The sequence below is a fragment of the Globicephala melas genome, chromosome 8 (genome assembly GCF_963455315.2).
Source record: "Globicephala melas chromosome 8, mGloMel1.2, whole genome shotgun sequence".
In the NCBI taxonomy this organism is placed as follows: domain Eukaryota; kingdom Metazoa; phylum Chordata; class Mammalia; order Artiodactyla; family Delphinidae; genus Globicephala; species Globicephala melas.
The window spans coordinates 103,197,386-103,218,108 of record NC_083321.1 but is presented as its reverse complement, the minus strand read 5'-3'; the positions used below and the strand labels follow the sequence as shown (position 1 = coordinate 103,218,108).

The 20,723-nt window shown below is 47.0% G+C and overlaps 2 protein-coding genes across 3 annotated transcripts in view; one reads left to right on the top strand and one right to left on the bottom strand.

The window, feature by feature from the left end:
• The window catches only part of ARHGAP32 (Rho GTPase activating protein 32), a 481,492-nt gene that overhangs the window by 73,796 nt on the left and 386,973 nt on the right, over positions 1–20,723 (top strand). The gene's annotated exons all lie outside the window — the stretch shown is intronic.
• The window catches only part of BARX2 (BARX homeobox 2), a 67,572-nt gene continuing 60,099 nt past the window's right edge, over positions 13,251–20,723 (bottom strand). The window contains exons 3-4 of the mRNA XM_030841075.2: positions 19,107–19,191; positions 13,251–13,944 (exon numbers count right to left, since the gene is read on the bottom strand). Of these exons, the coding sequence (XP_030696935.1) occupies positions 13,678–13,944; positions 19,107–19,191 (352 nt within the window). The 3' untranslated portion in view covers positions 13,251–13,677. The remainder of the gene's footprint in view (positions 13,945–19,106; positions 19,192–20,723) is intronic.

The following is a 20,723-nucleotide window of genomic DNA, read 5'->3' as shown; positions in this document are numbered from 1 at the left end:
CTGTCTCTGAGCAGAGATGCTAACAGTGCCAGCTTCACGGGCTGCTGAGGTGTTAGGTGTGATGATGTAAGTGGTCCTCACTGCGGGGCCCGGCGTCTGGTCAGAGTGCATAGAGAGACTCGGACCAGGGTCTGCTACTCTCAGCAGACCTACCTGTGTGTTCAAGGAGCTGGGTGCTTGGGAAGGGATGCCGCCCGGAGGAGGGGAGCCCCGGCAGCACCGGCACGTCGACCGAGGATCCCCGAGGGGCAAGGACTCGCCCGACAGGCCTTGGGGTTCTTGGAACCACTTGGGGCAGGTGCACTAAGCTGAGACAAGGGGGTGAACGCCAGACCCCGCAGTCCTGCCGGCCAGACGACACCCGTCTTGACGGACAGGGTGAACGTGAGGCAGCTCGCAGGCCCTGGCTGCATTCTTGAGCTGCAGGAGAGGCCGCCTTTGGGTTTCGGGTCGTTCACTGACCCGAGGCCCTACTTCCTCGTCCTCTCCTCCCGCAGTCCCTCCCCACCTTCTTGTTAAAACTGTTTCAAGGGTTCTGTCAGTGAATGATCTTATTCATAAAGCAGGGGTGATGACAGTTTGCAGAGCTAAATGGGCACTTAACTGTGTGTCTAATAAATCTGCAACCAAAGTAAACAGAGGGAAGAGGGTTTGGGAAGGAAAGGAGGTCAGGTATGAAAAGAGCCTGTCACAGTGATTTACCAGCCCTCGCAGCAGGCAGCGTCCACCCTGCACCCTCCTGGCCACCGCGGGCCCGGAGCAGCAAGGGACGGATGGTGCACGCGGCTGGACAGGCACGCACAGATGGACGGGCACACACGGCTGGACGGGCACACGCGGCTGGACGGGGGAGGAGGTGGGGAGGGCCGCGCATCCACCACCCACTGGAGAGGCAAGTGCAGAAGGAGACTGGGAGGCCGAAACATGCTGGCGCCGAACCCCATCCTTTTCAGGATCCGCACCCGGATTACAGCTGTTGTTACCAGGACCTTTCTGCCGCCCCAAACCACCCTCCACCCAGGATTTGGGTGACAGTCTGGGATTAGAGGCATAATTCAGGTGACTTACCAAACACCTGTTGTTCCAGCGCTAATCACCCTCCCAGGTGCACAAGGGGCCAGCTTAACCCTCTCTTAGCGGCCCAGCCTGGGGAGGACATCGTGCGGATGCATCTTCCATGAGTCACCTTCCTGGCCCAGAAAGAACACCAGCTCACAGGGTAGGGGCAGGGGCAAACACCACAGAAATCTACCTGGAGCCCCTGCCTTCGCTCTGAAACTCACTGAAGTATAAGTGTCTCCAGCAAGACGTTTGTTTATTTGAGGGCAGAGACATATTCCTTGGCCCCCTCCTGCCTCCCCTGCCCTGGGCAGGCACAGGGGAGACACTGAGGAAGCACCTGCTGACGCTGGTGGTGGCCCTAGAAGCCCGGGCAGCCGGCTTTCTGAGGGCAGAGGATGCCCCTGGCTTCCCACCTGGCTGCTGGAGCCTCTCTCTAAGGGCTGCCATCTCCCCCAGCCTCCCCCAGCCCCTGCCTACTAGTAGGAAGGGTGTGTCAGGCTGCTGCCCACCCGAGGCTTTAGAAGGAGGCGCCATGCTTGGAGCTGAGCCCCGGGTGCAGCTGTCACCTTCTGCCCTTGACCCGCCCCAGCCCTGCCCCATCCGCCAGGACCAACTCAGCCCCCTTCAGCCATCTCTGCACAGCACCTTGTGCTCCAGGTGAAGCCGCCTCTCACCCACCCACCACCAGCTACAAATATGATTTTGGTCTAAATAGGATTTAATTAACTTGTTTATTTCACATTATTTTTTACTGTGTATAAAATATTTATGTTACAACTAACTGCTGAACAATTATAGACAAGAAGACACTGGAACTCACCAAAAAAGATACCCCACATCCAAAGACAAAGGAGAAGCCACAGTGAGACGGGATGAGGGGTGCAATCACAATAAAATCAAATCCCATAACCACTGGGTAGTTGAGTCACAAACTGGAGAACACTTATACCACCGAAGTCCATCCACTGGAGTGAAGGTTCTGAGCCCCACGTCAGGCTTCCCAACCTGGGGGTCTGGCAATTGGAGGAGGAATTCCCAGAGAATCAGACTTTGAAGGCTAGCGGGATTTGATTGCAGGACTTTGACAGGACTGGGGGAAACAGAGACTCCATTCTTGGAGGGCACGCACAAAGTAGTGTGTGCATCGGGACCCAAGGGGAAGGATCAGTGACCCCACAGGAGACTGAACCAGACCTACCTGCTAGTGTTGGAGGGTCTCCTGCAGGGACGGGGTGACTCACTGCGGGGACAAGGACACTGGCAGCAGAGGTTCTGGAAAGTACTCTTTGGCATGAGCCCTCCCGGAGTCAGCCATTAGCCCCACCAAAGAGCTTGCAGGCTCCAGTGCTGGGTTGCCTCAGGCCAAACAACCAACAGGGAGGGAACTCAGCCCCAGCCATCAGCAGACAAGCGGATTAAAGTTTTACTGAGCTCTGCCCACCAGAGCAACACCCAGCTCTACCCACCCCCAGTCCCTCCCATCAGGAAGCTTGCACAAGCCTCTTAGATAGCCTCATCCACCAGAGGGCAGACAGCAGAAGCAAGAAGAATTATAATCCTGCAGCCTGTAGGACGAAAACCACATTCACAGAAAGATAAACAAAATGAAAAGGCAGAGGACTATGTACCAGATGAAGGAAAAGATAAAACCCCAGAAAAACAACTAAATGAAGTGGAGACAGGCAACCTTCCAGAAAAAGAATTCAGAATAATGATAGTGAAGATGATCCAGGACCTCAAAAAAGAATGGAGGCAAAGATCGAGAAGATGCAAGAAATGTTTAACAAAGACCTAGGAGAATTAAAGAACAAGCACCTAGAAGAATTAAAGAACAAACAAACAGAGATGGACAATACAATAAGTAAAATGAAAAATACTCTAGAAGGAATCAATAGCAGAATAACTGGGGCAGAAGAATGGATGTGACCTGGAAGACAGAATGGTGGAATTCACTGCCACAGAACAGATAAAGAAAAAAGAATGAAAAGAAATGAAGACAGCCTAAGAGACCTCTGGGACAACGTTAAACGCACCAACATTTGCATTATCGGGGTCCCAGAAGGACAAGAGAGAGAGAAAGGACCTGAGAAAATATTTGAAGAGGTTATAGTCAAAAACTTCCCTAACATGGGAAAGGAATTAGCCATCCATGTCCAGGAAGTGAATAGAGTCCCAGGCAGGATAAACCCAAGGAGAAACATGCCAAGACACATAGTAATCAAACTGACAAAAATTAAAGGCAAAGAAAGATTATTAAAAGCAACAAGAGAAAAATGACAAATAAGACACAAGGGAAATCCCGTAAAGTTAACAGCTGATTTCTCAGCAGAAACTCTACAGACCAGAAGGGGGTGGCATGACATATTTAAAGTGATGAAAGGGAAGAACGTACAACCAAGATTACTCTACCAGGCAAGGATCTCATTCAGATTCAATGGAGACAAGCAAGAGCTAAGAGAATTCAGCAGCACCAAACCAGCTCTACAACAAATGCAAAGGAACATCTCTAAGTGGGAAACACAAGAGAAGAAAAGGACATACAAAAACAAACCCAAAACAATTAAGAAAGTGGTAATAGGAACATACATATCGATAATTACCTTAATGTTAATGGATTAAATGCTCCAAAAAAAGACATAGGCTCGCTGAATGGATACAAAAACAAGACCCATATATATGTGGTCTACAAGAGACCCACTTCAGACCTAGGGACACATACAGACTGAGAGTGAGGGGATGGAAAAAGATATTCCATGCAAACGGAAATCAGAAGAAAGCTGGAGTAGCAATACTCATATCAGATAAAATAGACTTTAAGGGCTTCCCTGGTGGCGCAGTGGTTGAGAATCTGCCTGCTGAAGCAGGGGACATGGATTCGTGCCCCAGTCTGGGAAGATCCCACATGCCACGGAGCGGCTGGGCCCGTGAGCCATGGCTGCTGAGCCTGCGCGTCTGGAGCCTGTGCTCCGCAACGGGAGAGGCCACAGCAGTGAGAGGCCTGCGTACCACAAAAAAAAAAAAAGGAAAATAGACTTTAAAGTAAAGAATGTTACAAGTGACAAGGAAGGACACTACATAATGAACAAGGGATCAATCCAAGAAGAAGATATAACAATTATAAATATATATGCACCCAACATAGGAGCACCTCAATACATAGCTATAAAAGAGGAAATCGACAGTAACACAATAATACTGGGAGACTTTTACACCTCACACCAATGGACAGATCATCCAGACAAAAAATTAATAAGAAAATACAAGCTTTAAATGACACAATAGACCAGATACATTTAATTGATATTTATTGGAGATTCCATTCAAAAACAGCAGATTACACTTTCTTCTCAAGTGCACATGGCACATTCTCCAGGATAGATCACATCTTGGGTCACAAATCAAGCTCAGTAAATTTAAGAAAATCGAAATCATATCAAGCGTTGTTTCTGACCACAGCACTATGAGATTAGAAATAAATTACAGGGAAAAAATGTAAAAACACAGACAAATGGAGGCTAAACAATACATTACTAAATAACCAAGAGATTGCTGAAGAAATCAAAGAGGAAATCAAAAACTACCTAAAGACAAATGACAAAAAAAATGACGATCCAAAACCTATGGGATGCAGCAAAAGCAGTTCTAAGAGGGAATTTTATAGCAATACAATCCTACCTCAAGAAACAAGAAAAATCTCAAATAAACAATCTAACCTTACACCTAAAGGAACTAGAGAAAGAAAAACGAACAAAACCCAAAGTTAGCAGAAGGAAAGAAATCATAAAGGTCAGAGCAGAAGTAAATGAAATAGAAACAAAGAAAGCAATAGCAAAGATCAATAAAACTAAAGCTGGTTCTTTGAGAAGATAAGCAAAATTGATAAACCTTTAGCCAGACTCATCAAGAAAAAGAGGGAGAGAACCCAAATCAATAAAATTATAAATGAAAAAGGAGAAGTTACAATGGACACCGCAGAAATACAAAGCATCATAAGAGACTACTACAAGCAATTCTATGCCAATAAAGTGGACAACCTGGAAGAAATGGACAAATTCTTAGAAAGGTATAACCTTCCAAGACTGAGCCAGGAAGAAATAGAAAGTATGAACAGACCAATCACAGTAATGAAATTGAAACTGTGATTAAAAATCTTCCAACAAACAAAAGTCCAGGACCAGATGGCTTCACAGGTGAATTCTATCAAACATTTAGAGAAGAGCTAACACCCATCCTTCTCAAACTCTTCCAAAAAATTGCAGAGGAAGGAACACTCCCAAACTCATTCTACGAGGCCACCAATCACCCTGATACCAAAACCAGACAAAGATACTACAAAAAAAGAAAATTACAGACCAATATCACTGATAAATATAGATGCAAAAATCCTCAACAAAATACTAGCAAACGGAATCCAACAACACATTAAAAGGATCATACACCAGGATCAAGTGGGATTTATCCCAGGGATGCAAGGATTCTTCAATATATGCAAATCAATCAATGTGATGCACCATATTAACAAATGGAAGAATAAAACCATATGATCATCTCAATAGATGCAGAAAAAACTTCTGACAAAATTCAACACCCATTTTTTGGTAAAACCTCTTCCAGAAAGTGGGCATGGAGGGAACCTACCTCAACATAATAAAGGCCATATGTGACAAACCCACAGCAAACATCATTCTCAATGGTGAAAAACTGAAAGCATTTCCTCTAAGATCCGGGAACAAGACAAGGATGTCTACTCTTGCCACTATTATTCAACATAGTTTTGGAAGTCCTAGCCATGGAAATCAGAGAAGAAAAAGAAATAAAAGGAATACAAATTGGAAAAGAAGAAGTAAAACTGTCACTGTTTTTGGATGACATGATACTATACATAGAGAATCCTAAAGATGCCACCAGAAAACTACTAGCGCTCATCAGTGAATTTGGTAAAGTTGCAGGATACAAAATTAATGCACAGAAATCTCTTGCATTCCTATACACTAACAACAAAAGATCAGAAAGAGAAATCCAGGAAACAATCCCATTCACCATCGCAACAAAAAGAATAAAATACCTAGGACTAAACCTACCTAAGGAGGTAAAAGACCTGTACTCAGAAAACTATAAGACACTGATGAAAAATAAAAAATGACACAAACAGATGGAGAGATATACCATGTTCTTGGATTGGAAGAATTAATATTTTGAAAATGACTCTACTACCCAAAGCAATCTACAGATTCAATGCAGTCCCTATCAAATTACCAATGGCATTTTTTACAGAACTAGAAGAAATCTTTTTAAAGTTTGTATGGAGACACAAAAGACCCCAAATAGCCAAAGCAATCTTGAGGGGAAAAAAACAGAGCTGGAGGAATCAGACTCCCTGACTTAGACTATACTACAAAGCTACAGTAATCAAGACAATATGGTACTGGCACAGAAACAGAAACATAGATCAATGGAACAGGATAGAAAGCCCAGAGATAAACCCACACACCTATGGTCATCTAATCTATGACAGAGGAGGCAAGGGTATACAATAGAGAAAGGACAGTCTCTTCAGTAAGTGGTGCTGGGAAAACTGGACAGCTACATGTAAAAGAATGAAATTAGAGCACCCCCTAACACCGTACACAAAAATCAACTCAAAATGGATTAAAGACCTAAAGGTAAGACCAGACACTATAAAACTCTTAGAGGAAAACATAGGAAGAGTACTCTTTGACATAAATCACAGCAAGATCTTTTTTGACCTACCTCCTAGATTAATGGAAATAAAAACAAAAATAAACAAATGGGACCTAATGAAACTTAAAAGCTTTTGCACAGCAAAGGAAACTATAAACAAGATGAAAAGACAACCCTCAGAATGGGGGAAAATATTTGCAAATGAATCAGCGGACAAAGGATTAATCTCCAAAATATATAAACAGCACATGTAGCTTAGTATTATAAAAAACAAACAACCCAATCAAAAAATGGGCAGAAGACCTAAATAGACATTTCTCCAAAGAAGACATACAGATGGCCAAGAAGCACATGAAAATATGCTCAACATCGCTAATTATTAGAGAAGTGCACATCAAAACTGCAATGAGTTATCACCTCACACCGGTTAGAGTGGTCATTATCAGAAAATCTAAAAAATGCTGGAGAGGGTGTGGAGAAAAGGGAACCCCCTTGCACTGTTTGTGGGAATGTAAATTGGTGCAGCCACTATGGAGAACAGTATGGATGTTCCTTGAAAAATTAAAAATAGAGCTGCCATATGACCCAGCAATCCCACTACTGGGCATATACCCAGAGAAAACCATAATTCAAAAAGACGCACCCCGGGCTTCCCTGGTGGCACAGTGGTTGAGAGTCCGCCTGCTGATGCAGGGGACGCGGGTTCGTGCCCTGGTCCGGGAGGATCCCACATGCCGCGGAGCGGCTGGGCCCGTGAGCCATGGCCACTGAGCCTGCGTGTCCAGAGCCTGTGCTCCGCAACGGGAGAGGCCACAACAGTGAGAGGCCCGCGTACCGCAAAAAAAAAAAAAAAAAGACGCACCCCAATGTTCATTGCAGCACTATTTACAATAGCCAGGTCATGGAAGCAACCTAAATGCTCATCGACAGACGAATGGATAAAGAAGATGTGGTACATATATACAATGGAATATTACTCAGCCATAAAAAGGAAGAAATGGGGTCATTTGTAGAGATGTGGATGGACCTAGAGACTGTCATACAGAGTGAAATAAGTCAGAAAGAGAAAAACAAATATATATTAATGCATATATGTGGAATCTAGAAAAATGGTACAGATGAACCAGTTTGCAAGGCAGAAATAGAGACACAGATGTAGAGAGCAAAAGTATGGACACAAAGGATGGAAAGCAGGGGTGGTGGTGGGATGAATTGGGAGATTGGAATTGACATGTATACACTAATATGTATAAAATAGATAACTAATAAGAACCTGCTGTATAAAAAATAATTTAAAAAAGTAAAATATGTTGCATAAAACATTTATTTACTTTTGGCCACATGGCTTTATTTTTATTTGCCATGGCTTGTGAGATTTTCATTCCCCGACCAGGGATTGAACCTGCACCCTCAGCAGTGAAAGAGCAGAGTCCTAACTACTGAACCACCATGGAATTCCCTAAATAGGATGTTAATTCTCTTTTAGACAAACGCTTCTGTATGCGTCTTTTTCCCAGGCTGCTGGCTGCAACCCCGTCTGCGATCTCCTTGAAGGGGAATCTTCCAAGGGCATCTTCTTCAGAGCCCCATCAACACCTTCTCCCCCAAAGAGTTAACAAGATGGGGGTGAACTGACCCTTGGCCTTGTGGGCCACGAAGTTGGGGCTCCCCGTCACCCCCTCCACCCTCTGTCCCTGGGGAAGCGGCCTGACACTGCTTCCCTTGGCAGACGGGACTGTTTCTGCAGACCACAGAGGTGTTTTGCTCGCCTTCTCTCGTCTCTGAAAAATGCTGGCACCCCCCAGCCCTGCAGCCAGCGAGCGAGGCCCTAACAGGGGTCAGTGCCCGGGAGAGCTGCTTCATGGCCAAGAGCTGGACCTTCCCTCCTGCTGAGAACTCAGAAGCTCTGGGCCAGGAACGGTGTCAGCAGGACACCAGGAACATCTAGATCCTCCAAGTGCCTTGGGAGTCTCCGTGCAGAAAAAGAAACTCTGAAAAACAGCCTCGAGGAATTTACGTTCTAACAGGGAAACAAAACAAATCCGTGTGCTCTTTGGAAGTATGGCAGGACCACCGTGATGATGACAAACGATGCAGTTAGAGGAAGCAGCGAGAGAGGAAGGAACAGGTTAGACTGGGATAGAGGTGAGGTTATTGAAGGGACAGAAGAGGTGGCTTCAAACTCATGCTGAGGAGGGTAAGGGAGCAGAAGCAGGGCGGGCAGGGAGAGGGCATTGTCTCCTGGGCACAGAGCAGCTGGGACGCAGCCTCACAGAGCAGGGCTGAAGGATCAGAAGAGGAGGGAGAAGCCTCTGGAGAAGCCTGGAAGGTGCAGCCTCGGTGAGGGTGGTGGAGAGGAGAGAATCGCAGGGGAGGTTTGTGTACACACAGCAGCAGCCCCCGGTGCTCTAGGCAAACAGGTAATTCAGTGCATAGAAATCCTGAGAAGCAGGTGTTCTGTGTGTGTGTGTGCAAAGCACATTTCAGCTTTCTAATCCCAATACTTCCTGCTCTTCAAATAGGATGGGGGTAAGGTTTAGGCAGCACCTACAGAAAATTACCAGTGGATCAGGCAAATGCCTAGAGGCTGACCAGGGCTGCTGGGGAAGCCACGGGGACAGTCTTTAACCCGGTCCTGCGAAGTCCCAGCTCATTTTCTGCTGAGACAACAACACGCGACGAGGCTGACAGAGCACAGCTTCTTGAGGAAAGAGCTTCGTGCCCTGCAGTCCAGCTCCAGCCCAGGCGTGGCCCAGGGCATGGGGCAAGGCTGGGTGGAACGAAGTTGAAGGGTGGTGAGAAGGGCAGGGGAATCTATAAACAACTCTGAGGGGAGGTCACTGAGGTCTCCAGGCCCCCTCTCTAAGACGGTTCTAGAACCGACCAGTCTCTGAGACAAACCTGAAACCAGCCCAGTTAAGGTTGGTTTCTGATAGATCTGTCCGGTCCAGTTTGAGGGCCAGAAGCTCACAGCGTGAGACCCACTGGGGGCGATGTCTGAGTCAAGCTGGGTGAGTGTTGTCTCAGCAGACCTTTGTAGACTGTAGAGAAGGGGCGTGTAGGCCAGTCGGGGGCGCCGTGACCCAGAACAGGAGCGCAGTGCTCGGCAAGCACCCCTGGGCACTCTGGGAGGCTGGGACCTGCCCCAGGAACCCAGGCGGTGGAGCAGAGGCAGGGAGGCCTCCTCCAAACCCCTGCTTTAGGACGAAGCTAAGTGCAGGGAGCCTGTTGCCGTGGAAGTTTTTCCAACCCCTGAAAAGGCGCAGGCGGTTTCCAGTGGGGGAGAGAGGGCACGCTAACCGTGAAAACCCTCTGCAGGGACTCAGGCCCCCTGGCTTGGTTTTCAGCATGGTCCCCGACCAGCTACACGACCCAGGGTTAGACGCTGAACCTCGCTCTGATGAATGGGGCTTCCTGTAAAACTGGAAGCAGCGGCCCATCTTGCAGCCTTAGGGGCAACACCAGCTAAAAGCGCGTGTAAAGAGCCTGTCGCGTCCTCACAGGGAGGCTGGGATGCCGCGTGGTCAGCTTCCCTCGGTGGTCAGTTTGCCTCGGCCCTCTCCCTTCCTCTGGAAAACAAAAGGCAGCAGGTGACCGGACTCTAAAGTAAGACCCTGAACCCTCAGGGGTCACCATCCTGGATGCCGGAGAAGGGAGAGAATGCTGTTGTTCAGCACGGTCCTCAAAGGTAGATGACTGTAGGGGAACAGATGTCCAGAGGCCTCTGAGAAAGGTGGTGAAAAAGAGAGGAAATGGTCCCCCGTAGGAACCTGTGGAGCTGGTTTCCGGGTGCCGGTCACAGGTCACAGGGCTCGGGAACTGGAGGGAAAAGGGAAGGATGGGTGTGGAGAAGGACCAGGGCGTGGCCCCAAATCAGTGCCCACCTGCGCCGGAAGGGCCTCGCTCAGACCCATCTTTGATCCATGGGGCTGCGCTCTGCCTAGCTGTGGCTGGAGGATAAGCCCAGGGCTTGTCAGTGGAGGTGACCTTGGGCTCGGGGCTTCCAAAACAGGAGGAAAGATAATCCAGGCTCTTCAACTCCCCACTCATCCCGTGAACCCTTAGGGCCAAGAAACAATACCAAAGATGACGGGCCAGGAACTCAGGGCTGGAAGTCAGAAACAGGGCCCAGAACTAGGCTGGGGAAAACCGAGTGTGTGTACGTACATCTGTACCTGTGCAATGGCAGTCACCGTCAGACACCTGAGAGAAGGACTGTGAGAGTCCAGACCCAGAGAGCAAAAACCAGCCTAAGAAAACAGTGTCCAAATGATGGCCTTTCTGGGGTGGGAGGGCAGGACGGAACAGTTCCTCAGGAGGGAGAATAAGCTGGCACAGACTCACCTGCTTGCTTTGGCCACGGTGACACCAGCTGGTGGGCAGATCACAAAGCCGTGTGTGGGGTGGGCCGCAGGTGAGGGAGCTTCCCGCGGGCACGGAGCAAGAAGCCCTGCCAGCAGCTGGGGCGGGCTGCACAGACTGGTTCTCGGACGCCAGACCCTTACCTCCTTGGTGTACTCACAGAGTAAGAAAGAGACTGCTTTCTCTTTGTTGCTCTCAACAGCCAGGGGAAGGAAGGTGCGGCCTTAAGCAAAGTCGAAATGGTAGTCACTAGGCGGCTTGAATCCATTCCTGTCCAAAGGAGTTGTATGTTATAAGCTCTCAGGCTTATGAGTTTTCGATATTTAAATTGTAAACAAAAGCCACCCTGAATAGTCACCACAGTACCTGAAATTTTTAGCACTAATAAAAGATACAAAAACATGTCAAAAAGAAAAGCAATTGAAGTCACTGTCCATGTAAATGGAGGGAAGCAGGAAGCCAGATTACTAAAAACAAGCAGATACTCCCGTTTAACTTTTTAGAAAGAAGTATATGATTTGTTTTACAGAACTAGTGACAGGCTTTACTTCCTAGTTGAGGCAATTATTAAAGTCAGTTTATATTTCCCCAGCCCACAATCGGGAATTACTGAGTAATTAATAATTATGGGGTCCATAAAAGGGGCCCTGTGCCCTGTAGGGCATCACACGTGAACATGTCAGGGGAACAGCCCCCGTGAGATCAGGCCTCAGGCCCGTTTGCAGGATAGTCGGGCAAGAAGCAGAGTCAGAGTTTTCTCTTTCGGAAGCCTGGAACCCACCTCTTTCCTGGTCTTATTAAAAGTAGGACGTGATTTTTTTTATATATATAAATTCGTTTTATTTATTTATTTGACTGCGTTGGGTCTTTGTTTCTGTGCGAGGGCTTTCTCTGATTGCGGCGAGCAGGGGCCACTCTTCATCGCGGTGCGCGGGCCTCTCACTGTCGCGGCCTCCCCTGTTGCGGAGCACAGGCTCCAGATGCGCAGGCTCAGTAGTTGTGGCTCATGGGCCCAGTTGCTCCGCGGCATGTGGGATCTTCCCAGACCAGGGCTTGAACCCGTGTCCCCTGCATTGGCAGGCAGATTCTCAACCACTGCGCCACCAGGGAAGCCCTAGGACGTGATTTTAAGTTTAAAACCACAGAGCACATCTAGCCAAGTAGTTCTCAGTTTTTCTTTTGTTAAAAGTTGTAGAGCCTATCATTCAAATGGCTACTTACTATAGAAAAATACACAAGAACCAGTAAAAACGGTTCCCTGTAGCAGGTGGGGGCATTGGGTGGAGAGGGCGGGAGGGAAGTAAGACTTCTTTTCATATAGCTTGACTTTTGAAACCTATGAATTTATTGTCTCTTTGAAAAAGTAAAACACTTTTTGAAAGCTGGAAGTTCATCGTGTAAAGTGGCTACAGCAGAGCCCCCTGGGCAGGAGACGGTGGGAGGTGAGGGGGGCAGAGGCCCTGCTCCCGTTTCTCTCGTGCTGTTTCCATTTGCTCTGCACTTGGACACCAGTGGGCCTGGCCTAATCTTACATGTTCCTTCTGGGGAAATTAAAGCCCAGGGAGCCAGGCCATCTCTCCGTCTCTCTTTCCATAGGACATATTCAAGAAGGGCTAAGTAGTACTCCATTGTATATAGGTACCACATCTTCTTTATCCATTCATCTGATTCAATATCCTGTGATAAACCATAATGGAAAAGAATATGAAAAAGAATGTATATATATGTATAACTGAGTTGCTTTGCTATATATAGCAGAAATCAACACAACACTGTAAATCAACTATACTTCAATTAAAAAATAGATTAAGAAAAAAAGAAGGGCTAAATACACTCCCCAGAAGAAAGAATACACCCAATCCTTTTTTGAAAGATTTATTTTGAATTAAAAAATAAAAGTTATCTTAACATATCTGCATTGCAGCTTCAGGGATGGAAACTTAATGAAGCCAGAAAAACAAGGTTTATCAGTTCTTGGGTCACCTGACCACCTTACAATGGATACAAAGGCACACGTGTCTTCAAACAAACTTTATTCTATTAACTCAGAACTCCCTTCCCCCAACTCTTATTTGCCCACCCTCACCAACCCCGCCCTGCCAAAAAAAAAAAAAAAAAAAACAACCAAAAACATTAAATTCTCTTTTAAAACTACAGAAATAAGTGCTGAGTCAGCAAGGAACCTGGGCATGCTGCCCACTCCTGCATCCCGCTCTGCTTTGACGGCTGGCTGTCCAGAGGCTGGCTGGAGCATCCTCTACCACACCGGGGGGCTTGGACCCGGACAGCCCCACGGCATCACCCCAGCTGGGGTCGGCAGTTCCAAGGCACTGTGTCCCTTAGTCAAGGGCATCCGTGGCTAAAGCAGCCTTTCAGGAAGAGCAGGCCAAAGGCAGCAAGTCTTCCTCAAAGTCTCGAGGTGAGAGCTGTGGGCAGGAGGGAAGGAGCCGGCGGTGGTCTTCTCCCCCCAAGTTACCGGCTGTCGGAAGCTTTCCTCTCCCTGGTCTCCCTGCATTCTCTCTTTCCCTTCTTCCCAGTCTCCCCCTTCCCGCTCCTCGCAAGAGTTTTATTTTAGCTTGATGGTGGGGGTTCCGAAGAAGCTACTGGCAACTCCTGGGGCTGGTCTAGGGGCTCAGCCACCTCTGCGGGGACACCGTGCACTTTTGGTTTCTGCGTGTCACAGAGCCCCTCCTGGCCCTGGGAGGGCTCCCAGAGCTCCTTGCTCTGGGCCTGGCTGTTCAACTTCTCTTCAGCTTCAATCTCTTCTGATGTGGGGATGGAGTTCTTCTTGGGACGACCTTTGGGTTTTGTGGGCGCTTCCTGTCCACCTTTAAGAACCTACGTGGGAGAAAAACAGTCATCAGACCTGAGAAATAACTCCTTCCCTCCACTTTCCCACTCCCAAGGCCTCTAAACCATTCCTTCCCAGCAGTGAAGTCGCAAGTTATGGCAAAAAGTATTCTCCATGGGTCACCTGCAGTCTACAAAGACAGCTGCATCCATGAAAGACGCAGTGCACTTTTAGTCAATATCACTTCTATTGGTATTAAATACGATGATCATAAGCACATGAAAAAATCCAGCTTCAACGACGGGGAAGGAAATGAAAATTAAAATATGAATGTGATAAGTTGACAAGTTATAAGGAAAAGACAATACTTGTAGCAAACAGGAAAATTAACACGCATATGCTAGTGTAAAAGTGTAATTGGTACAGCTTTTTCAAAAGACAATCTGAGACTGCAAATCAAAAGTCTGAAAATGTTCATACCCTTTGACACAGAAATTCCATTTCTAACAATTTAGCCTAAGGAAGTCATCAAAGACTGGACAATGACTGATGTGCAAAAATGTTCATCACAAAATTGGTTATAATCGCAAAAATCAGTTCTAACAGCAAAAAAACATACTCTAAGGCTTCCACCGTATGATTGAATACATAATTATAGTATATGGCAAAGAGAGAACACTTGAAAACCATTACAGCCATTATATAGGAGAATGTATAACAACATGGGAAATATTATTAATATATTTTTGTGAAAAACGGGTTCTAAACCAGCATAATTTAATTTGGTGGCTAGACAACTGCACACCACCCTGTTTGTAGTCTCAGGATCATGGATAATTTAAAATTTTTTCATTGTTTTTTTTTTCTGTACTTTCTAATTTTTCAACAATGCTCATGTATAAGTATTTCTGAAATCAGAAAAAAAAGACGTCATGAAACATGGTTTTGTAGTGTTCAAAGAGGCAGTAGTGCACAGAAGAGAGTGTTCTAGCTTTGAAAGTGGAATAACTAGATTAAATTCTAACTGTGCTCCTTATCCACTTTCTCTCTGGGACAGTCCTTGAAAGACTCTGAGCCTCAGTCTCCTAATCTGTAAAATGGGGATAAGCATACTTTCCTGCACAGGGCGATGGTGAGGGGAACCAACAGGTAATGTAGGGTAAGGGCCAGAAGTGTTCCTGAGTGTTCCAGAATCTGCCTCCCACCCTCCTTGCCTGGGTGACTCCACTGAGACAGTGCCTCTCCTGGGAGCCTGACCGGACCTCCCAAGTCCAAGTTAAATGCCCTGTGAGCATCCTATCAGAGCACTTTTCGGATACGCCTGTCACTGCATGTTTACTTGCCTGTCCCTCCCCCCCAGTCCCTGCACACAGCAGGCGTTCAACGGCTGTCATCGAATGAACTAACCTTTCTCAACAGGCCTTTCCATAGAATTGAAGAAAGATATAAAGTAAGCAAAATAATGATAACCCAATGGCCTTCACTGATTGCAAATGACTTGCACATTTATTATCCCAATTCGTGACTTACATGAGAGTCCCATGAGGTAGGCAGGGATAATTTTTAAAATATTTTTATTACTTTGGGTTATAACAGGCACTCCTCCTTCCACTGGCTCTGAGCTCTGGCTGGTGCAGCTGTTGACCTGGGCAGCTCGTGAGAAGGGCTTCAGGAGGACCTGCATTAGCAGATAATCAGAAGCGGGATGTACTTTCGCTGCTTCCACGCCTTTTGTGATCTCAGCTTCCTCATTTGAACAGAAGCTCTTTGAAGGTAACTCCTGCATCTGTCCCTTGCTTTGTGCTCCAAGCATCTAACTTGCACCTAACTTTCTATGCAGTTGTTAAATATTTACTGACTATATCTCTTTCCTCTAAGAGCAGCAGACCTCCGGGTGCTGAATTGTAAGAATGAATGTAGTAACTTGATAAACCATAAATTCTTTTTTTAGAAAAAGCTTTATTGAGATAGAATTCACATACCACACATTCCATTCATTTATAGTGCACAACTTAGTGATTTTTTGTATAGTCACAGAATTGTGCAGCTCTCATCAGAATCCGATTTTAGAACGTTTTCATCACCCCCAGAAAGAAAGCCCGTACCCGTTAGCAGCCTCTCCCCACTTCTCCCCTGCCCCCCAACCCTAGGCAACCATGACTCTGCTTTCTGTTTTTCCAGATTTGCCTGTCCTGGACATTTCACATGAAGGGAAACATACAACGTGTTGTCCTGTGTGACTGGCTTCTTTGACTTACGTTTCCAAGGTTCATCCATGTTGTGGCATGTGTCAGTACTTCATCCCTTTTTTTGGCCAAATAATATCCATGGTATGGATATACCACAATCTGCTTATCCATTCATCAGCTGACGGCCACTTGGATTGCTTCTGCCTTCTGAATACTGTGAGTAACGCTGCTGTGAACGCGGGTGTACGGATACCTGTTTCCGTGCCTGCTTTCACTTCTTTTGGGTATATGACCAGAAGTGGAATTGCTGGGTCAAATGGTAACTCCGTGTTTAACCTTTGGAGGGATTTCCCGGCTGTTTTCCAAAGCAGCTGCCCCCTGTTCCATTCCAATCAGCAGAATATGAGGGTTCCAGTTCTGCTCATCCTCGCCAACACTTGTTATTATGTCTTTTTGATTCTAGCCATCCTAGCGGGTGTGACGTTGTACTGCATTTTATTTTATTTTTTTAATTTTTAAATTTTTTTGCGGTACTCGGGCCTCTCACTGCTGTGGCCTCTCCTGTTGCGGGGCACAGGGTCCGGACGCACAGGCTCAGCGGCCATAGCTCACGGGCCCAGCTGCTCCGCGGCATGTGGGATCCTCCCGGACCGGGGCACGAACCCATGTCCCCTGCATCGGCAGGCGGACTCTCAACCACTGCGCCATCAGGGAAGCCCTGAATTTTATTTTTTAATGGATGGGTTGGTGTCTTATGGTTGCACCTCCATTGCCTGGTGAAAGTAAGTGCTCACGAGATGAAATGAAATGGAGTCTTGTTTCCCAAAGGGGCCTGAATCCGGTTGGCCTGTGGAATGCTCTCTGAAGTTAAATGTGCGAAGTTACTTCCATTTTGTTTCATACGACATTAATAACCATCGACACCCCGCCCACGGCTGTGCCAGCGGCGCAGTGGCTGGTGGAAAACAGGTGACGTCAGAGGCAGAGGCACACGTGTCCCCCACGGGCACCGGGCGATGCTGGCACAGATGGCAGGCTGTCAGTTCGTTCACCGTCTGACGCATGGAAAGATCGTTGCTAACCAACTTAAACAATGCCTCTGCCACTCAGGAGACACTGATTTCGATGATAATGATGGACAGGGAAGGAGGTGGGTGGTGGAACTTGCACAGAAAGCAGTGAAGGGACTTGCCCAAAACCAGCCAGGGAGGGGCACGCCTGGGAACACGGCCCAGTGTTGCCAGCTCCCAAATCTGGTTCCCTTAGAGATCAGTCCCCCAAAAGGTTTCATGGGTGTCTTAGTCTAGAAGTTGGGGAGCAACAGTATATTTAATTGAATCTTACTTATCCTTCAATTGCACCTTCTCCCTGAACCTGTCCCAATACCTCTCCTCTGGACTCTTATGGGGTTCTAAATCTATAAATAAACAACCAGCACTTAATTACAATGTGCTCCTTTGCTGCTTCCTGGACCTTGCTTCTTCAACTGGATCATAAATTCCCGAAGACAGGGCTCTATTTTGTTCCATGACTTCCTATGGTGCCTAGGACGAGGCGTGGTTCACAAGAGACACTGAATACGTATCTGTTGATGCATGCAATATATGTGTGTTTGTACATGTGTCTGGCATTGCCGCGTCACTGGGAGAGCATTCATGGGCCAGGCCGCCTCCATCTGAAAATCCTTCCACCTCGGGGGGCAAGTCCCCCCAGAGGAAATGATGAAATTTGCCCAGGAATTTTTTTCTAGGGATATAATAAATGCTGCCTTGGTGGCTTTCTTCCCATTTCCATTAATATTCATTTGCAATTTATTTATTTAGTCTTCCCTTTCTTAGCAGGCAATAGCAAGAACTAAAGTTTTCAGAAAAAAAATATTGGACAGAAACAAAATTGAGAAAACTCAAAATCTATTACCTATTATCAAAAAACACTGATTAACTTTTTTTTTTTTTTCTGAAAACTAGGTGGTAGGGGGACCTTAGTTATTTGGTAATTGTGAAAAAAAATTCATATTCCATCCCTTGAGACACCAGGAAACGTGGCTTGTGAGCAGATGCCTTAGCGAATTGTAACGTCATGCAGGCAGGCCTGAGCTCCTGAGAGGAGAGGGGGCCAGTGGCATCCAGCGAGGATGTGCAGAGGCCACGGTGCACATGGTCTCTAAAGAATCGGAGCAAGGCTTCTTCCCACCCTCATCCCAACCCTCCTCTCTTCTCTGGCCTTTGACCTTGACCCTTGGGGTTTACGAAACTGGAAGTGAAACCCAACTACTTTGGATTTAACTGTGCTTTTTCAAAAAAAGAGGGGTGGTAAACCATTATGAAATAGAGTTCCTCAAAATGTAGAGATGTTTATTCTTTTTTTAAAGAGATGTTTATACTAATAAGTTCATTTAAAAACCAAATATGGAAGAGCTCATCAGCTAGGCACAAGAGCAGCACTAGGGAAACCAGTCACTATACCATGCGTATCAGAGGAACCTGGGTGCTGGTTAACACCCCCTGTCCTGGGAACAGGACAGGGAAGCAGAATCCTGGAGGGGCCTCGAGTTCTGCATTTGTACCTGCCACCCAGGTTACTCTGACCCCGCCCACTAGAGCTGAGAATCACTGCATTAGGGGGACACACAGCTACAAGAGCAGATGTGCCCTGTATATCCTCTAAACAAGGAGAACTGGCTTCTAATTCTTAGCTGTTGGTGGGAGGGGGAAGGAAGTTCTTTGAAAAGTCTAGCCGGTGGGGTTAAAACCCACAACTGAGAAGCTTGGGGGCTTTCTTTTTATTTTATTTCTAATGAAACTGTGAAAAAGAATATCCTTCTGGTCAGGAAATCCAGGTCAGAAAGAAGGGCTTATCCTATTAATTCAAACAGCCTCCCTCCTAGCCAGCATCTTAAAAGGCCTTCCAATCTCTGGAGCTCAAACCACCAAATGGTCCTTCCTGCCTCCTTACCAGCCCTGTAAGAAGAATTTCTCGTGTCACGATGGGCCCGTGGCAAGACCTACTCTCTTTCTTACCATTTTCTTCCATTTCATCCTGCGGTTCTGGTACCAAGTCTTCACCTGCAGTTGAGTGAGTCCCAGAGACTGGGCCAAGTCCAACCTACAAGGCACGAGAGACAGAGGAAGGATGAGGAAGAGGGGAAAGGGCAGCAAAGGTGGGGTCCTGTTGGCTACCTCTAGGCACTGCTACCAACGCATGGACCTCCCCATTAAACCAATTCCTCCCCAAAGAGCTTTGCTTTCCTTCCAAGAATCCTATGGAGGAAACTCTGGGAAGCTAACAAACAGATGCCCAAGCCCAAGGACTGTCTACACTGGAACTGAAAAGCATTTCTGAGCCTTCACTGCAAAGCCCTCTTCCTGACCCGATAGGCTCCTTACTCTGATCCTGTACAAAAGGAAGGCTCTGCTCCAAAATCCAAACTGGGGAGAAAAGGTAAAGCCGTATTTTCCTTATCAGAATCCCGCTCATCACTCAGTCCGGCTCAAGCCCCACCTCCCGGGGGTGAGCCTGCTGCTGCCCCTCCCACCAAGCAGGTTGCCTCCTCTACCCAGGTTACCCGTCACCCAGGTGGCTCTGAGTTCTCGCCGGTCTCTGATTGCTTCACATGAGTTATTTCTGCCTCCCTAACTGAACTGCAGGAGTTGACTTCCTAACTCAACTGCTGCTTTTACGGTCGCGAAAGTGCCGACCGCACTCTGAATCCAGAACAAGGGCTCACAAATACCTTTCGATGGATTGACTCATCCACCACGGCTGCCCTCAAATGTTATGATGCCAGCTTCCAAAATAAACATTACACCCGTAGCGCCGCCTCCTTCCCATTTCACGGCTGAGCGTGGTCCTGCATTTCTCTGTAGCCTCCTGCAAAGCCCTGAATGTCAAAGCCGTTCCCGGGAAAGTATGCAGTTGGAGCTAATTCTAACAACACGGCACCTGTTTCCAGAGCACCACCACGTCCCAGGCTGTGTGCAGAGCCCCTGACATGTACCACCTCGTTTCTTCTTTTTTTTTTTTTTAACATCTTTACTGGAGTATAGTTGCTTTACAATGGTGTGTTAGTTTCTGCTTTATAACAAAGTGAATCAGCTACATATATACATATATCCCCATATCTCCTCCCTCTGCGTCTCCCTCCCACTCTCCCTGTCCCACCCCTCTAGGTGGTCACAAAGCACCGAGCTGATCTCCCTGTGCTATGTGGCTGCTTCCCACTAGCTAGTTGTTTTACATTTGGTAGTGTATCTATGCCTATGCCACCCTCTCACTTCGTCCCAGCTTACCCTTCCCCCCTCCCCATGTCCTCAAGTCCATTCTCTACGTCTGCGTCTTTATGCCTTTCGTTTATTCTTTTCACGTCTGTTCCTTCCTGCTGTGAAGCAGGTATGATTATTCCCATCTTACAGATGAGAGATCTGAGGCTGAGAGAGACTAGAATCTCTCAGCGACCACGGCGAAGTCCTGTCCACCACCTGTTTTTTGTAAATAAAGTTTTATCGGAACACAGACACATTCATTCGTTTACATATTGTCTGTGGCTGCTTTCGTGCTACAACCTCAGAGCTGAGTAGTTGTGACACAGACCGCATGGCCCACAAAGCCTAAAATACCTACTCTCTGGCCCTGCACGG